An 18,631-nucleotide genomic window follows, 5' to 3' on the forward strand; every position below is an offset into this window, starting at 1 on the left:
GAGATTTATCACTTGGAATCCCTAGAGCTCATTGCAACTCTATTTGAGTGCGAGGTTGAGAGGTTATCTAATCTCTCCTCCGGGACATGTATAGAGTTAGGCATAGTTGACCTTAGATTTGGGACTATGTATTTAAGGATTTCGATGACTCACCATTGCATTAATTAGGAAGCATAATAGATGGTTCTTGTACTTGAAACAATTGTCCTAGGCTGAGCATTATCCGAGTACCCCATCTTTATCAATTGCCTTACCTCATTTACTCGTGCTCTATTACTTGTTGTTTTTACTTTTGACAATTGAATCATTGTCACACTTATCACTATAGATTTTTCACATAGCTAAGAAGCGGATTAAGTGTTTTTTTATTCCCTACTCCACGTGGATTCGATGCCCGCTCATCCGGGATTATTATTTCGACAAACCCGTGCACTTGCGAGGATATCCATGAGGATCTTGTCAATAAAACAATGTAGCATTTTACCATAGCAATACTATAGCAAAACCACTGTTCACGCGACCGCGTAAAAATTCCACATGGTCGCGTGGGAATTTCTGCAGCTCACGCGGGCGTGTGGAGGCACATGTCAGTCGTGGTTTAGGCCTATAAATAGCTCTTTTGCCCTATTCTTTGGACATCGTTTGTGCGGCTCTTGAGGGGTATAACGGCTAGGGTTTGGAGCGGAGGTCTTTGCGTCTTAGGAAGCGCTTCTTCATTAACTTTGATCGATTCCTTCTCCGTTATAGCATCAAGGAAGCCACCGGCGACCCTAGCTTCAGAGTCGATCCTTCAAGACGTCGAAGTTATCTATCAAAGCCATCAGTTCATATATAGGGGGATTTATTTCTATGGCTTTTATATACTTTTATTCATTGATGGTTTGTTTTGTATATTGCACCATGGAGAGCTAAACCCCTAGAAGGTATTTTGGATTGTGAACCCTAGGATTCAAATCTTGTGTGGATTTGCTTTGTGTTTCTATTTAATCCGAGTTTGGTTGAGTTTCAATCTTGTTTGCCTAATGCTTGTTTGCCTTATTGATCTTATCGTTGTTTGGTTTGCATAATTTATTCACCTTGGTGAGAGAGAGGTCTCCATTAGGGTTAGAACCTCAAGGTTGAAGAGGATTGATAGGGTGAGTCATGAAATTGTGCAGCGTCCCCTTTCCCCTCCAACTGGTGTATTCTATCTCCGTATTCCCTAAGCTTTATGCAACCATATTTGGTGTGAGACGTGAGATTGAGATATTTCTCCGCCTGGACCTTGTAGGGGGTTAGGGACCTTGCACCTAGAAGTAGGGTTAGATCTATTCTTAGAAATCAGATACACCTTTTGGAATCCCTAGAGTGCTTTGCGGTCAAATGTGGTGTGAGGTGTTAAGATTAAGCGATTTCTCCACCGGGACCTCGTAGGGGACCAGTATTGATGATCTGGAGGCAGGATCCAATTATCTTTGGATTTCCACGACTTGACCTACTCATTTTAGAAAAACTTTGTATACCTAGTACCTAATACCTGAATCCTAGGGCGAGCATTGCCTAAATACCCCACTTTTACTAATTGAGATCTCCCTCTATTTTACCCTTGCATATTCGTTTTCGGTATTCATTTCTTTTCACATTAGATCATCACATCATCCCATTTATCATTAGGCTGGATAGCAGAGAAGCAGTTAGTACTAGTAACCCTGTTCCCTGTGGATTCGACTACCCAATCACCGGGTATTTTATTACTTCGGCACCCGTGTACTTGCGGTACACACATATAAATCTATTGTGTTAATACGCGTGACCCAACTTGTCTCATTTAGGAAGTATTAGTTAAGTCTCATGCCTTAGTGAAGTCCTAGGGGAATTCCTTGTCCAAATGCACCATTTTCTTATGTGATACTCCCTTGGGTGCTAATTGTGTGTGATGTCAACCCAAACCTCATCTATGTTAGTTTAGCTTCTTTCATTCACTATTTTTATCTTGTTAAATAGTAGAAGAATAGCTAGTACTAGTACTCTCTAGTCCTTGTGGATTTGATTATCCAACCTTCAGGTACTTTATTACTCCGACACCCATGCACTTGCGGTATACGCACGAAAAGGGATGTGTCAAGGAGAAATAGAGACCTTAAGAGAATAGAGGAGTGCGGAAGATATTACAGAAAGACTGAGTTTATTTCAAGCTCTTAAGATCTTAGGATCTCTTAAGACCCCATGTTCCAAGCTTGCACTCTGAAGGAGCCAAGATCTCATAGAGAGCACGATCTATAGGAAGAAGACATGAAGCCTTGTACCCTTGTGTTGTGTTGAGTCAAGTCTTGTCAAGACAAGTCTTTCTATACTCCATCTGTTTTTTATTATTATTATTATTGTTTTTTTATGGTGGTAAAGTTATAATTTTTAAAGTTTTCATTTTTTCTTCTCTAAAAGAAAATAATAAGTCTCTTGACCCTGGCCTTCGGTAAACCATGGGTTAGGTTAGGTTTTTTGGAGTCTAAGTCTCTTGACTGAAGTCTTCGGTACACCATAGGTTAGGTCTGTAAGACCGTGGGTATGTGTTTGTGAGATCTTTAGCACATGATCTTTGTCTTCTTGGAGGCTATATAAGGCTTACATCATGCTTGTACGAGCAATATTCTGTACTGTATCAGCCCACACCTGTCAGTGGGCCTTTGTTTATGCCCGTGCATGGGTTCTCCTATCTTCCTCTGCTTACATAGAAGGTAGGAGACCCATGCGCTAGTATAAACAAAGGGCCACTGACAGGTGTAGGTTAATCTGCATTATGGGTTGACTACATGGGTAGCCATATCTGTATCTGTAATTATGTGGGTAAAATCATGCCATGTGTTTGAGTATTATTTTCCCCCTATATTATTTGAAAGTTCAAATAATACGGTAATATTAATGCCATTTATTAATCACTACAAGAAAGTTACAATTTAAAAACAGAATATTAAAAACAGAATTTATTTTGTTTGCATTTGCAACAGATTAGCAACGTAATAACAATCGTTTTAAATATCATTTTAATAACAACGGCTTACAAACGGGCATTTAAAAATATGATTTATTAAAATTTTAAAAACTATCCGTTTTTAATCCGTTTTTAATAGAAAGGGACTAGAAACAGATTTAAAAATTAATATATTATTTAAATATCATTAAATATTAAAACATATTCGTTTCTAATCCCTTTCTATTAAAAACGGATTAGAAACGAATTTAAAAAATTAATATATTATTTAAATATCATTAAATATAAAAAAAATATCCGTTTCTAATCCGTTTCTATTAGAAAGAGACTAGAAACGGATTTAAAAATTAATATATTATTTAAATATCATTAAATATAAAAAAATATCCGTTTTTAATCCGTTTCTATTAGAAAGGGACTAGAAACGGATTTAAAAATTAATATATTATTTAAATATCATTAAATATAAAAAAATATCCGTTTTTAATCAGTTTCTATTAGAAAGGGGCTAGAAACGGATTTAAAATTAATATATTATTTAAATATTATTAAATATTTAAAAAAAATCCGTTTCGAATAAAAAGGGACTAGAAACAGATTTAAAAATTAATATTTTATTGCTTGCTATTAATGTCATGTTATCATCTCAAATAATTAATATTTATTCCATAAGAAATTATTTATATCAAAGTATTGAAATATTTGAAATAATTATAATTAGTTTAGGCTAAAATTTATCATATTTGATAAACTTTAGTTTTTTCTTTCATAGAGTCTTATAAAATTATGTGCAAAATTATATATAAATAAATAAATTTTAAAAACTGCTTAATAAGCTAATCTTATGTCTGCTTGATAAGCTTGCTTCTCTTCTTCATTTTGCCTCTCTTCAATCGATCCCTCGAAGTACCCCGCCGCCGTGCCGCCGCCGCCACCGCCGCGCATCTCCCTCTCCTTGCTTATCTCCGGCGTGTTCTTCTTTGTCGGCGCCATCTGGATCGTCTTCGCCATTGTCATGCTCCTTCGCCCCCCGAGGACACGCTTAGGAACTTTCGGTCAAGATCTAGCGTTGGTGGCGGTGCTGGGTTGGAGGATCGGCCGAAGCTGCTGGGTTTCGTCGGGGTGCAGACGGGGTTTGGATTGAAAACCTAATTAGATACCAGTTTCTCTGAGCTTAAATGGCATTTTTGCCCCCAACCTAATTAGATCCGGAGGTTTGCCTTTCTATAAACCCTAGGCTTGAATCCCTTTAATCTTTTGAAAAATCTTCGAAGTAATGCGAAGAAATGGGAATTCATTTGGGTTGCGTTGTTTCAGGTGTGGTTGGTGGAGGATTTGGACTGATTTTGAAGCACAGGAGGGTGCATGCTGCATCTTTAGCTGCCAATTTGGCAATTGTTGCTGGTTGCTATTGCGGTAAAATTTAGCTTGAAGTTTGTGTTTTTTATGCTAATTTTTATATTTATTTTGAGTTTTATATGAAATTGTATGATTGGTTCCGTCGTGTAAAATTCATGGGCTGATGAACTAGTCGAGCAGTATTAAGTTTCATTAGGGCATCAATGAAATACCTAGATTTTGGAATCATGTGAGTTATAAGCATTTACTTTGAGACGTGTTGATAATTTTTCTAGATCAGTGCTCAAGCAACCACTTCTTCAGTAGTCTCTCTTTTTTTTCCCAGTTGTTGAGTGATCTGCTTAAGCATTTGAATTGTTATCCCCTGAAAAAAAAGGAAAAGTTTTTGCCCCCTTGAGTATAGAATTAAGCATTTGAATTGTTGATAATTTTTCTAGATCAGTGCTCAAGCAACCACTTCTTCATTGGCTCTGTTTTTGGAATTTAAAGGGAGGAACGTGAAGGCAGTTGGAGAGAAGGTCAGGAAGTGCTAAGATGGTGAGTATAGATTCTTAAACGGGATTTAGTTCTTAAATTGAGGAAAGTTTGAGTTACTTGTTGAAGTTTTTCTTAATGGATTTTATCATTCCACAAACAATTACTCTTTTTTTCCCTGTTTGTATAGTTTCAGGAAGTATTTTTATGTGGTTTGTTTTACTAACTGAAATTGGTGTAGTTGTATCTGTGTAAAATTCTTTTGGTTTGATCTTCTTCATGAATTTTTTAACTGTGTTTGGAATTCACTTTTTTGATTACCATTAAGTGTTATGTACAAAAATTTTTTCATTTTGGCATTAAATTGGCATGCTTTCTTGTTTTGATGTGTGGTATTAGTAGTCACTAGCATGACAAGTTAGTTTCAGAATATATATGCATTCACTACTGTAGTTTTGAGATTCTGAATGATTATATCTTGCTTATCTGGTTTTACTTGGTGATTGTGGCTTTGTGAAATTTGATATATATGCATCCTCTAATTGAAAAGGCTTGCTTTGTTGTGAATTACAGTCTGGAAGTGTGCGCAGGTTATTGTGCGCAGGTTACTGTTGTGTGCGTCTATAAGTTATAACTCTATTTCATCATATCTTATATATATATATATATATATATAATTATTGCACAAAAATGTATGTGATCAAAAAACCAATTCTGTGCACGTAAAATGTCAATCTCTGTGTGATTTTTACTTTTTTCCTTATTCTGTCAATTAGTGTTAGCATTTCTGGAGTTAATTCTCACTTAATTGGCCTCTTTTTCTTTTATTGATCCTGCTTTATGCATTGATACTCAGTGCCAATGATTTGTAAATAATTTTAAATAATCAATTTTTTATTATAATCCATATATTGATTTGGTTTTGAATTGTTAAAAGAACTAAAACTAGAAAGCATGTAAAGAAAATGGATTGATCACACATGAAGCTTGGGTTAGGATTTGTTATCCTTGTTTGACATTACTATTCATTTTTCTTATTTTAGAAAATGGATATATATTGTCGCTTTCGGGAATGGACCATGTACATAAAGCTGATGCTAATTTAATTGATTGATGGATATTGTGCTTGCCACTTGGTGTCATCATTGAGGTTCTAGATTCCTAAGTTGTGAAATTGATCTATGTTGTGCCAAAATCATTTTATTATCATTATTTGAGATGGCTTGGGATTTTTTGAAACTATCTACTTTGTATCTCTACTTGTATAATGTACTATTATAACCAGGAAGTTAGTTTCGACTCTTTTGAGAGCGGGAAAATCCTATTATATCCTTTCCAGTAACTAATAGTTCTGACATGGAAGAAAATGCTTATCTACCAGTTACCAATTACCAAATACCAAATACCAAAATGGTTTGTAATATGTATAGCATTCCTAGTATTCCATCCTGATATGAATGGTCATTGACTCTTGGGAAAGGGTAGAAGAATTGGACATATTATGAGACATACACTGCATTACAAACGTATGATCATTTTGCTTCAAGCTAGTTATTCTAGAAAATAAGTACATACACCTTCAAATAGTATTGAAGCACTTGTTTATGTCAAGTAGTGCATCTGTTTCACTCTCCCCTTTCTACTGTCTTGTATGGTAATAAAGTTCAAACTGACCATTGATAATAGTTAACTCTCTGATTGTGGATTAATAATTTATTATTTTGATTTGTTAGTGGCCATTCTACTTCCTAATACATGGATTATTTCTTTATATAGATAAAGTAGAACTGTGTAATAGACTGACAACTATGATTAATAGAAATTAAATAGCTAAAGTTTCATGTGTGTAATCTCTTTGTTGTTAAAATGTTAAATAATTTAAAACTAGTCAACCATGGAGAACTACAGAAAAAGCTGTTATCAGACTTATTCCCCCCACCCCGAGGGTGCTGTTTCTTCCATTTTAACACCAGTCACCCGGACATAGATGAGCGACTTTGTGAGTGTTAAAAGCGTTCTGCTAAAGAAAGAAAAACAAATCAAACAATCTACACATGTCACAGTCTATTACTTGATTTTCTTTTCCAAAACATACAACTAAACTTGCATGATCATTTTAAATATTCTGTATGGAATTGGTTTGTAAAAGTTACAATATTTATATGTAAACAAATTTATGTGTATATCAAAGAATAGAGTTGATAGGTAAAACCAGCTACTATCATGGAGCATGTGATTCTGCTAATTTCCCATCTGGTGGCAGAGATTATTTTATCGAACTTCCTTTAGTGTGCTTGTCTTGTTATTGTATGGCATAATGATCATGATTGGCATTTGGCATTACTATCTTTTTCGCTTGAATGATTATTTTGTTGGTGTACATTCAATTGTTGTCACATTTGATGGTCTAAATTTAGTAGGTTTAGAATACGTAGAGCTTTTCTTGTTATTGTATGGCATAGTGATCATGATTAGCATTTAGCATTACTGTCTTTCTCACTTGAATGATTATTTTGTTGGTGTACATTTTATTGTTGTCGCATTTGATGCTCTAAAGTTAGTAGGTTTAGAACACGTAATGCCAGTTACATACAATAGCTCTTTTGTTTTCCTAAAGTGTTTAATGATTAGTTTAGAACCATAACTGGGTTATATATCAGATTTCTACTTTTTATTTTTACCTGAATTTGAAGACATGGGAATGATTTGATTCCAGTAGTTACTGGTTAGTACCATTATAAAATTTTAACTATGTGAGTTAAGCATTGTGACAGGCTTTTATTGTTGTACCATTATAATATTGACTTTCTGAATTTAGTTTTAGAGTTGGGATCACATTTATTATGGATTTTGGAAATATTGTATTTGACTTCTTTGAAATGTTTTGGTATTGTGGGATATTAGTTAAATTGATTGTGTTTGAGTTGTCATGCTATTAAGCACTAGGCTCAGGTTGTTATAGTGAACGTCTTCGAAAGTTCTGTTGTCTAGGGAAATTAGTTAACTATTCACTTATTTAATTTGATTTTATATATTTGATGGATTCATTTATGCCATTTTACACTTTACACTTCTCATTATCGCTTTAGAGTGATAGCCAGATAGGATTTTTCCCATGTGTTGCTTGTTTGTTTTTCTGCTTTTCCCTTGTTGTTATGTGAATTTGCTTATGGCAAATGGAAGGCTTGTAACAGTTGAAAGAATGACAAGATGTTCTTTGTCTGGTCTCCTTTTGGATTTCCATGCCGTCTGTAGGCTTGCATTTGCTCTGTTTCCAATGTGCAAAGGATTTACTGCAATAGTCACCATATATTTTTTTCTAGGTGTCTTTCTGATCTCTGGAGAGAATTGTTAGTCTGTTGAAGGAAATTGAAGTCTGCTTCTTTTGCTTTATCAGAGACTGAGCAGTCCCATTGCTTTAGTCTTTGTTGTCAAACAGTGTTCTTGCTGGTGTTTGTGAGTAGCATATCCTACTATTATGAGGTATATCAAAGCGCATGGTGAGTTTACCGGACCTAGGTACCAAAATAGCTAAATTAATGTATGTATAGGTTATTGAAACTATCTATCAAAATAGATAAATTAACAGCTTATAGAAGCTAACCATAAAAAATAGTTAAATTAAATAAAAAATACAACCTATAGAAAGTAAATATAAAAAGGTAGTTAAGCTTATATGATCAGGTTAGAGAAGCTAAATATCAAAAGTAGTTCAATTAACATGGATCATATTAGCAAGGTTGCCCAAAAATCTGCATATGAACTTGCACATGGTATTTTTCTTGGCTTGTGACCTTATGCCTAAAATTTTTGCATTGTGTTAGTCTCAGTAGATTATCAGGAATCAAGTATATCTACTTGATTGCTACTTTTTTTTGTTCTAGAAATTATACTGAATATCACAATCCGTGAGATTTAACCAGGCTGCTCCTTTTGGAGAGGGCCATTTATATTGGTTGATCTACTTCAACACCTTGATATGGTTGTAACTTCTTCTTTGTTTTGATGTTAGAGATTTGCGTCAAACTCTTAGTCAAGTCCAAGATCATGAGGAGAGGCTTCAACAAACACTTGACCAAGTCCAAGATCGTGAGGAGAGGCTTCAACAGACGCTTGGTCAAGTACAAAATAATAACAAGGAGCTTCAACAAAGTTTGCTTGAAATGAAAGTAGAGAGGGACCAATATCGTGCGGAGATGATGCTTCAAATGAAGGACATGATGATGAGTTTTGAGAGGAGGATTCTTCAGCAGTCGCAGTTTACCACACAGGGCTCACAACCAGTTACCGACGATCATGATGTTGGCTTATAGTTGTATTTGTCGTATACTTATTATTTTGTGTTGAACATATATACTTAAATATTTCTTTTTGTATGAATTGATGAGTTTATCTTATTTGTTGGTGTTCTAGGTTAAAAATTTATGTAGCAGGTTTTTAAAAAAAAATTAGGGATATAATTTTTATTTTATTTTATTGACTTAAATGTTAGAAACGGATTAGAAATGGATTTATTTGTTTGAATATTGTTTTTTAATTTTTAAAAAAACTTTAGGAACGGATTAGGAACAAAAAAACTATTGTTTCTAATAGGGGAACAAGAATAAAATAGAAAATATTCCGTTTGGAATCCGTTTCTATTTTTGTAACTTAGAACGGATTAGCAACACATCTTATTCCGTTTTAATTTTTCAAAAATTAGAAATATAATGCTTTCCGTTTCCAATTCGTTTCTAAATTTAGAAACTGAATATTTTTCCGTTTCTATTCCAATTAGAAACAAGGGTATTCAAAACAGATAAATTCCGTTTCTGATCTGTTGCTAATTCACTTTAGGAACGGATTAGAAACGGAAATTACTGTTTTTAAACAGTAATTTTCTTGTAGTGAAATAGTATAAATAATATGAGTTTTCATTATATGCTTGAAGACTACTAACATTATTTTTCCCCGCTTCTATAATAATAAAATTTATATTTAATTTATTTCTCAAATTAAAGACAATAGTTCGAACCCATAACTTATCCATATTTAATAAAAAATAAAATTACAATATTCTAATTTTCTTCTATTGCATGATTATGAAATATTGATCGAGCGGCCTCCATCGACGCAAATGATTTGACCGGTAATGTATGAAGCTGCCGGAAGACAAAGGAAAGCTGCAAGAGAAGCTACGTCCTGTGGCTCACCAGCACGTCCAAGAGGAACATGAGTTATTTTTTCTGAAATTTTTTTATTTCCATAATTCTGTTCATAAAAAATATATATACATAAGATTGATGGATATATATATATTTGTTACAAACGGAGGATTAAAATTCCATATTTATAATGAAAAATCTATATATTTGCTAAATAATTAGATGTATTCAGAATCCTTATGATTTTGTGTTTCCTGAAAAATAAATAAATATTATTTAAATAAATAATGTCAATGAATTTGTGAATTATTTTACAAATATATGTAGTATTCTATTACCTAGCTAAAAGTCCCTCTATGAATTTTCTTTGAAGAAATTTCATTCATTCTTATCATTCATTCTTTCAAATTCTTTTATATTTAATAATTCTACCTTTTCTTCTTCTTCTTCATTCATTCTCTCTCTCTCTCTCTCTCTCTCTCTCTCTCTCTCTCTCTCTATATATATATATAATTGTAGGAACTAATTAAAAAAAAAAAAGATTTTTATATGGATTTAAAATATGTTTTTTATTTTGCAAAGGATAAAGCAAGATACCTGTAACAAAAGTGGGGTTCTAATTAGGGCGGGTGCAATGCCATTAGCTCGAATATTGTCTTTTCCCCACTCACAAGCTAAATTTTTGGTGAGTTGATTCATAGCCGCTGAGAAAATTAACAAAAATTGTTCTTTTAAGTGTTACAGTTTCATGTGAATAAATAAAAAAAATATATCAACATAGTTATAGAATTTAAAATCTTCTTCTTTTATTATTCTAAATTTATGAGTAATTCTTAATTTTTTTTTGTTAACTAATCAAGCCAATATATATCCCATGGTAGCATTTAGATATTACCATAGTGATATCAAAATAATGTCTTATCTAAAATGTGATGCTCTATGACGTGGATTTTTTCCCCAAGTGAACAAGTCATGTCGTGTGCACAAATGTGAAATTAATACCTCAATATATCTGTGTTTTTATCTTGGGTAAGTTGATATTCGAACTCACTTCCTCGGTAAAGACACAGACATTTTACATAGGGTCCGGTACCAATAGACTAAGAGGTCATTGGTGTGATGTCGATATTTTGTTTCAGTTTATATGAAATGCAAATGAATACTCTTGCTGGCCGTTTTTACTTGTCTCATTAAGTATTAAATATTTTTTTTTCCTAAATTTATCTTTTATTTTTAATATACTCCAACAATTTCCAATAATTTTTGAAAAATTAAAATAAAAGTGAGAATAAAATATAAATTAAATTCTAAAGAGAAATTAATGAAATCCTAATAATTTTTAAATGAGGGTAATTTTGAAATGTTGATATAATTTTTTATAAATTTAAAACAATAACTAATTTTAATCTTTTATTTTAATAGACGTGAGTTGGTTTGTGAAGCCACTGTTGGATCAATGATCCAATGGTTATCAATGACCAAGCACTGTTCACAAAGAGCTAATTAAACTGTTCATCACACCGTGTACTGTAGCCAAAATGTATGAGGGAACAACCGTTGGACAAACGTCTTTAGATTTTTTATCGAAGGACGCTCATATATGACTAGGCCTCTCTCTCAATATTTACTGTATATATATATATATATGTGTGTGTGTACAAGACAAACTATGAGAAATTTAGAAGGATTATACAAGTTCTCAAAATTTGAGGATGGGCATATAACACTACAACAAATTTGATGATTAGTGGCGATTTTCTATATGACGTATTTTTCATATGTCACTAAAAGAGCATATAATGTGACAAAAATCAAATATCGTCACTTAATTCCACAAACTGAATATTGTACATGACAATGCTTGATAATGTCACATAGAAGCGTCACACAATGTGTGGCGCCAAATTTTCCCTTCAACTGGAGATGGAGGGAAACATTTTTAGTGACACTAATAATATCTGGTAACGCTCTCATTTTGTCATCAATGTTTTGCAATTTTTGTGACGATTATATAACATAATTTTTTTAAAACAATTTTTGACATTATGTCACTAATACCATTGTATATTATTTGTGACCATTTGGTTTTGTCATGTATGTTTTAATTATTTCGTGACATGTATGTATGTCACTAAAATATAAGTATTTGTGATAGTCTCATTGTGTCACCTATATATATATATATATAGCATTAATGGAATGAATTACAAAATGTCACATTTGTTTAATTTGTGCATGACATAAAGTTTTCCTCACAAATGAGATATCATTTTTATTCTAATGTGAGCATTTATTGTTGAGATACCTTGAATTATTTCTTTGTGCTTTGCTTTGAATTATGACCTAAATCAAAATTTTAGGAGAACGATGAAGAAAAAAAATTAAAGGGTGGGTACAAATTAACCCTTTTTTTATTTATTATTTAAAGCAATCCAAACCAGATTTCTTGGGGGTTGTATTATTTATTTTGGCTTTAAGGTCTCTTGTGCTTGTTGCATCAGTTTTTCTCAAGAAAGAATAAAGTAAATTTGTCCCTCTACATGTGGATGCAAGTCACATTGACCGGAGCACGTGAATTTTTGTATGGTTTTGGCAAAGGTGGAAAGAGGGGGTCAAGAGTGTGTTTGAGCATCTCATTATCTCACAAGTTGGGTGTTCCACTTTCCCCATCCCCTTCCCCTCTTTTTTCCTCCTTTTTTTAAAAAAAAGTCAAGTTTCACTGAGCCTACAACACCCTCAATTTATTTTTTTCGAAAATGTTAAATGTTTTTATAAATTAATGCATATAATTTAAAATTTTATATTTTTAACAAAAATATTTTGGAAAATATATTATTACATCCTTTTTTTTGCAAATTTACTTTTGTAGTATAAAAAATTTTATTTTTAGAAAAAATAATATTTATAAACATATATTATCTCAAAAAAATTTATATTTTGCAAATTAGTATATAAAATATTAAAAATTATATTTTTAGGAAAATATTTGTTGATAGTTGAGTCTCCCTAAAAAATTCAACCAAGTCACTGGTTCACCAGCCCAACTGCTTAGGTCAACGATTCGCTCTAGGGTTATTCCAAATCAGGTTTTCTAGTCGAACAAGATCGGTCTTAAAATCAATTACGAGTCAACAAGGTTAGACTAACAAGTTTTAGTCCCGAGTTTGAAAAATCTCGGGAAATAATACTTAAAAAATAATACTTGAAATTTTTTTCTCATTATATTTATTTTTTTATTTTTGTTTTTATATTTGTATGTTTAGTGGAATATGATTAAATTATTATAATGTTATAAAAATTTAATTTGAGATTTATATTAAAATTTATAGTTGATTTAAAAACAATCAAATGTTATAAATAATCTAAATCATTTAATATGACAATTATAAAAAAATATAATAATTTATCTTACAAATTATAAATATAATAAGATGCTAATGAAAAAAACAATTTGGATAAATTAATTAATTAATTAACTCACTAACTTATGTAAATCATTTAACCCATTATCTTGTATAAATTACTTTTGTTAGATATAACTTATTTATTAGAATATATAAATTAAGATAAATAATGTTAAACTAATAACCAACATTGTAGATCCAAGAACAAGTAATATATAAACTATAAATTTTAAATTTTGGCAAAGTATAAATTTGTTAACCCCAATGTTCAAAAGATTGATTAAAATGCATATTTTTCTCCCTTTTTGCCAAAAAACGGTAGCTAAAAATTATACAATTAAGATCCAAAAAAATTTGTATCAATTAAAATTTACCTTTTTGGCTCCTCCAACTTTCACCAAATCTCTTCAAATCTCTACTTAATTTTACTATTTTTCTTCACTCCCCCGCCAAAAAAATAGTCTTTAAAAAAATTTGTACCAATTAGGAGCAATCACTCTCTCTTCCAAATTTCACCAAATCTTCTCACAACTCATTAAAGAAAACCTTTGTCTCCATTGTTCATCTTCTTGATTTATTATCTGAGTGAGAAATAATATATAAATTTCTTCTAAGACAACCATTAGGCTTCTTCACACAAAGAAGACAAGGTATGTATAAAATATATCATTTTGATTTAGAAAAAATATATATTGCATGTTTTAGGTGAATTTAATTTTTGTTTTTTTAATCACGATTGCTTTATTTTATTATTGAATCAATTGACTAAAAGATTCTCTGTTTGGATATATATGATTTTATTTTATTATTATATTAAATTAGTTATTTGAATATAAATAATGACCCAAGCTATGGTTGATTATGAAATACACATGCCTATGCTATAATTTTTGGGTAATAGTATGTTTTAGTTTTATTTTTACCTTGCAATGTCATTTTTAAATTTACTTATCACGACATTTCTTTTTACTTTTTTTATCAATTATTTATTTGTTTTTATTGAATATTTATTACAGCTTTCAAGTGAGCGGGTTCTTCATCAATTGAATCTTTGTCATAAGAAGAATCGGATTGAAAGCTAGCGAATAAGTCTGCAACACATGTCAACTAGTTTGTGATTTTAAATTTATCAAGATGTAAGGATATTTTATATTTTTCGGGATCACTTTTCCATTTAGATACTTTTATGTTTGAAATCTAAGTGTGGAAATTGTATTGAATTCATTTTTATTATGTGTTCTTTTTATATTATGATATAAAATATTATATATTTTAACAAATGATCCGATGAAAAATGATATTAAAAATATTCATGACGAATGGTAAATGGGTCACAAAATAATTATGTCATATTTTCATTTAGCAAACATCACGAAATGTTAAATATTAATAAATATTTGGTGAGTCTATAAATGCCACCTATTTGAGTGACGAATATATTAATGTTACCATCAATTTCACATTTAGAATATTTTATGACATTATTTTTCGAAAAATCGATGGCAAAAAATTACACCACCATTTCATGTGACGCTCATGTTTTTTTGTTAAAAATAGATGCACATTTACCTCGTATTTCTTGACGATATAAGTTATCTAGTGACATTATTTTAAAAATAATCGGTGACATTATGTCACTAATTTGGGTGATAGCCATCTTTTCGTCATGAATTGTTGAATATTTTCTCATATTGTGTGACAATTGATGACAACTTGTGACGTTGTTTATTTAATAATAGGGTGACAAAATATACGTCATCTATTAGTGTGACTAAGATAAATTTTGTCATTAATAGTTGAATATTCAACTCATATTTTATGACGATCAATGATTTTTTGTGACACCTTATAATATGTTTTATGACAAAAATAAATGTCACAAAAACATAGCTATAATGTGACATTTGTATATGTCGTCATGTAACTTTTTAGCATTTAGTAACGACAATGCTGCATATCGTCATAGTATATCTTTACCTACGGTGCAAAGGTGACGATCGTAGTGACGGGGTGTTTAATGTCATCAAATATTATACATGACGAGAATTTCTCATTTTGTGACACTAAATGGTGCGCCATTAATCATCAAATTTGTTGTAGTGTATAAGGTGATATATTGGGAATGTATTTATATTTACTAAGTTTATATTTACTACTATTATTATTTTAAAATAATTTATTTATTAAACAATATCATTAAAAAAAAATTCTATTAGTGGTGGTGGGTAGACCTATCCAAGGGCAGTTGGGTTACTTGCCCAAGCCCGAAGGCTCCCCCAGAGAAAATTGGGATGACTTGGACAAATATATAAGGCCCGATGACCGGGCCTTAAATAAAAAAATGAGCCCATTTTAAAAACAGGCAAGGTTTGGTTCTATTGTTAAAAGCCCGGGCTCAGTCCGGTCAAACCCGAGTTATAAAATACATTTATTAATTAGTTTTGTATATACTTATATATACAATGATTTGAATTGCTATTGATTATTTATTAATTAGTTTTGTATATACTTATATAATATATATTTAGTGTTGATTACCATTGATTATAATGGTTTGAATTTTAGCTTTTATAATTGAATAAATATATGAATTTAATATTTTAATTTTAATGTGTTTTGTAGAATAATATTTGGTCATGTTTATAGATTAATATTTTTGTTAATCTTTTTTATAACTTATTTATTATTTGATGAAAAACCTATTTGAGTAGGATTGGGTGGGCATTGGTTAAAGATCATCAAATTCTGGGCGGGTTTTGGCAAAGGTTAATGCCTGTATTATTGGACCGAGCTGAGCCTGGGCAAGCTTGAATTTTAGTAATTATGGACTCAGCCTAGCCTGGGCCATGGACAGGTTTAGTGGTGGGTAAACCTATTCAACAATAGTCTTAGATTGGAGGATGTTGAATAAATTAAATAAAAAAGTAACAAAATTATACATAAATTATAAAGTTCTAAAATAATAACTCCACCTATGGGGTTAGTTCAAGTCTTATAGACTTGGGTTGCTTAAGCAAGTGGTTTTAAGTTTAAGTCTTTTTTGTAAAAAACCTAACAACCAAATAATCTATTGATAGTCAAGTCCCCATTAAAATTTTTCAGAAGTGATGAGAGTTCGAATCATGGGTGAGGACATATTTCTTTTTTTTGGGAAAAAAGAGCGGGGCGAACCCACTAAAGACCCAGGGACGTGCACAAGCCTCGGTGGAATAAATGGGGATGGGGCCGCGCTCACGTGGGCGCTGGAACCACCCATACACAACCACTATTTACAACTTCCAGAAATGTGCCCTCAGCCGAGAATCGAAGTCTCACCACTCGGTGAGAGCTCTATCGGCGACCCGTGTACTAATAGACCCAAAAGTCGTTGGCAAGGCTTATGTGCGGATGGCCTCAGCACCCATGTGTGCTCCTGCGCATACTTGCTCCGCCAAGACTTGTGTATCCCTACCTTTGTTAACGGCAAAACCGCTCATCTTAACCGACAACCAAAATATATATATATATATATATATCGTTGTGTATGAAAAACACTCAATTGAAAGAGGTTTACTATTTTAAAAGACTTTCACTACCTCATCTCAAACTAGCTTAAAGCTCATGGTTCTTTAAAAAACTGGTGGGTGAAATACTAAAAGGAAAATGACAATTTCCTAGAAACACCTTGGTTGCTATAATAATCATACATTGGTAGCACGGTCCACCTCTCCAGCTTGTGCTAGGCCAAGGGGAGAGAAAGCCCATGGGCCGGCAAGTCTCATGGCATGGCGCAAATTCGGCCCAACATGCCGGCCGTTTATTTAGTTTTAATCCCACTCAATCTAGGATATCGATTAGATGAAGTGCTATGCGTGTAATACATGTAGCTAGTTCACCACTAGTTTCTTCAGACCGTCCTAGTAATGATTTATTTAATAAAAACACTAAAGATATTAATTATGGAAAAAAAATTATATTTTAGTATTTTTTAAGACAGATGTCAGAAGTTTACTGTAAACTAGACGAACTACAACTGTAGAACTGCACATACGCCATCCTCATCTCTATAACAAGAAGTAACAACCTAGAGGCCCTAAATCCAGGAAGAAAAATACAAAAAAAAAATTAGTACCTTTACTTGTTGCATAAAGAGACACATTATTGGCACCAATCAGCCCAGCAATTGACGAAATGAACACAATGCTACCAGAGCCAGAAGCCTTCAAGAGAGGGTGAGCAAGTTGGCTCAAATGGAATGCTGATTCAAAATTTGTACTCATAATGAATGAGAATTCTTCAGCAGTATAACTCACAGTTGGTTTGAAAAGCACCACACCCGCATTATTTACCTCAATCATACCAACAAAAACATAAATTCAGTAAAACACATCTTCATACATCATATAAACACATGATCTTTTTTTTTTATCATAAACAAAACTATAAAACTATAGAAGAAAATATTACCAGAATGTCAAGCTTGCCATTGAACAGAGAAGAGACTTTTTCAATGAGTTTATGCCGATCATCCCTCGACGAAACATCACATAATGATCCGGTGATTGGAAGGTGCTGTTCTTCCCATTGTTCTAAACGTTTGATCAGGTCAGGTTCATTTTTATCACATACATGAACAGTGGCACCGAGTGATACTAGTTCTTTGACTATTCCAAGTCTGCAACTCAATTTTTCAAGAATTATGGCATTGAATATATATGTACCTATATATTCTCCAAATAAATAAAATTTTTTGAGGAATAATGTATAGATACCCTATTCCGTTGCAGCCACCAGTAACCAAAGCTGTGCTTCCTTGCAAAGACCATCGCTTGTCGGTGATGTTGGTGGTGGTCATTGTTTTCTACTAAGAATGTTTTTCTCTTCTCCTTTGTTATTTCTCTCTCTCTCTCTCTTTTCACAATGTGGAATTAGGTGGAGAAATTGATTAATAGGAATGACAAGAGAGAGGAAGGAAATTGATTAATATAGGGATGACAAGGGAGAGGATGGAGTGATAGCTGATTTATTTAAAATAAATAAATAAATGAGTTTTACTTTAATTTGTACTATATTCATTAACAACTTTAATTTGGGTCACTGGAAAGAGTAAAAAATTTTTAGGAAAAAATTAATGGTAACAACATCTGTTTATTATGTCATTAATGAGAGCCACATGGTGACTCATATTAACACTTTATATGCCGTGTCACCCTTTTTAATGTGTCAATATGAGTGGTCACTAGCTTTTGTTAATGATGTGTCATATTTGTGTATGCATATGAGACTGTGAACTGAGGTTGGTT

General features: G+C 32.1%; 1 protein-coding gene and 1 long non-coding RNA gene across 5 annotated transcripts; one reads left to right on the forward strand and one right to left on the reverse strand.

Moving 5' to 3' along the window:
- Positions 1-3,816: 3,816 nt before the first annotated feature.
- On the forward strand, positions 3,817-9,181 carry LOC120279293. 2 transcript variants are annotated; one of them, XR_005541863.1, is made up of 4 exons: positions 3,817-4,182; positions 4,286-4,384; positions 4,770-4,864; positions 8,814-9,181. It is a non-coding gene; the product is annotated as an uncharacterized LOC120279293 (long non-coding RNA). The 2 variants fall into 2 exon arrangements; XR_005541862.1 differs by having other exon boundaries at positions 3,818-4,182; positions 4,765-4,864.
- Positions 9,182-9,823: 642 nt separating this feature from the next.
- Positions 9,824-18,261, reverse strand: LOC120279291 (tropinone reductase homolog At2g29290-like). Of its 3 annotated transcripts, XM_039286197.1 has the most exons (6): positions 18,101-18,261; positions 17,796-18,003; positions 17,642-17,677; positions 17,461-17,548; positions 10,543-10,649; positions 9,824-10,051 (listed from the first exon to the last, which is right to left on the reverse strand). In XM_039286197.1, exons 1-6 carry the CDS (start codon positions 18,181-18,183, stop codon positions 9,881-9,883), a joined length of 693 nt encoding a protein of 230 aa, XP_039142131.1. In that variant the 5' UTR covers positions 18,184-18,261; the 3' UTR covers positions 9,824-9,880. The 3 variants fall into 3 exon arrangements, with proteins under 3 accessions (XP_039142131.1, XP_039142130.1, XP_039142129.1); XM_039286196.1 differs by having other exon boundaries at positions 9,824-9,982; positions 17,461-17,677; XM_039286195.1 differs by having other exon boundaries at positions 17,461-17,677.
- Between the last annotated feature and the right edge of the window lie 370 nt (positions 18,262-18,631).

This window comes from Dioscorea cayenensis, chromosome 16 (assembly GCF_009730915.1).
Source record: "Dioscorea cayenensis subsp. rotundata cultivar TDr96_F1 chromosome 16, TDr96_F1_v2_PseudoChromosome.rev07_lg8_w22 25.fasta, whole genome shotgun sequence".
In the NCBI taxonomy this organism is placed as follows: domain Eukaryota; kingdom Viridiplantae; phylum Streptophyta; class Magnoliopsida; order Dioscoreales; family Dioscoreaceae; genus Dioscorea; species Dioscorea cayenensis.

Coding starts and splice junctions, on each gene's coding strand:
- LOC120279291 (XM_039286195.1), bottom strand. CDS start 18,183: ATGACCACCACCAACATCACCGACAAGCGATGGTCTTTGCAAGGAAGC. Junction 18,004..18,100: donor GGTGGCTGCAACGGAATAGG/GTATCTATACAT, acceptor ATTGAGTTGCAG/ACTTGGAATAGTCAAAGAAC. Junction 10,650..17,460: donor TCTTTATGCAACAAGTAAAG/GTACTAATTTTT, acceptor TAATTTTCTCAG/CGGCTATGAATCAACTCACC.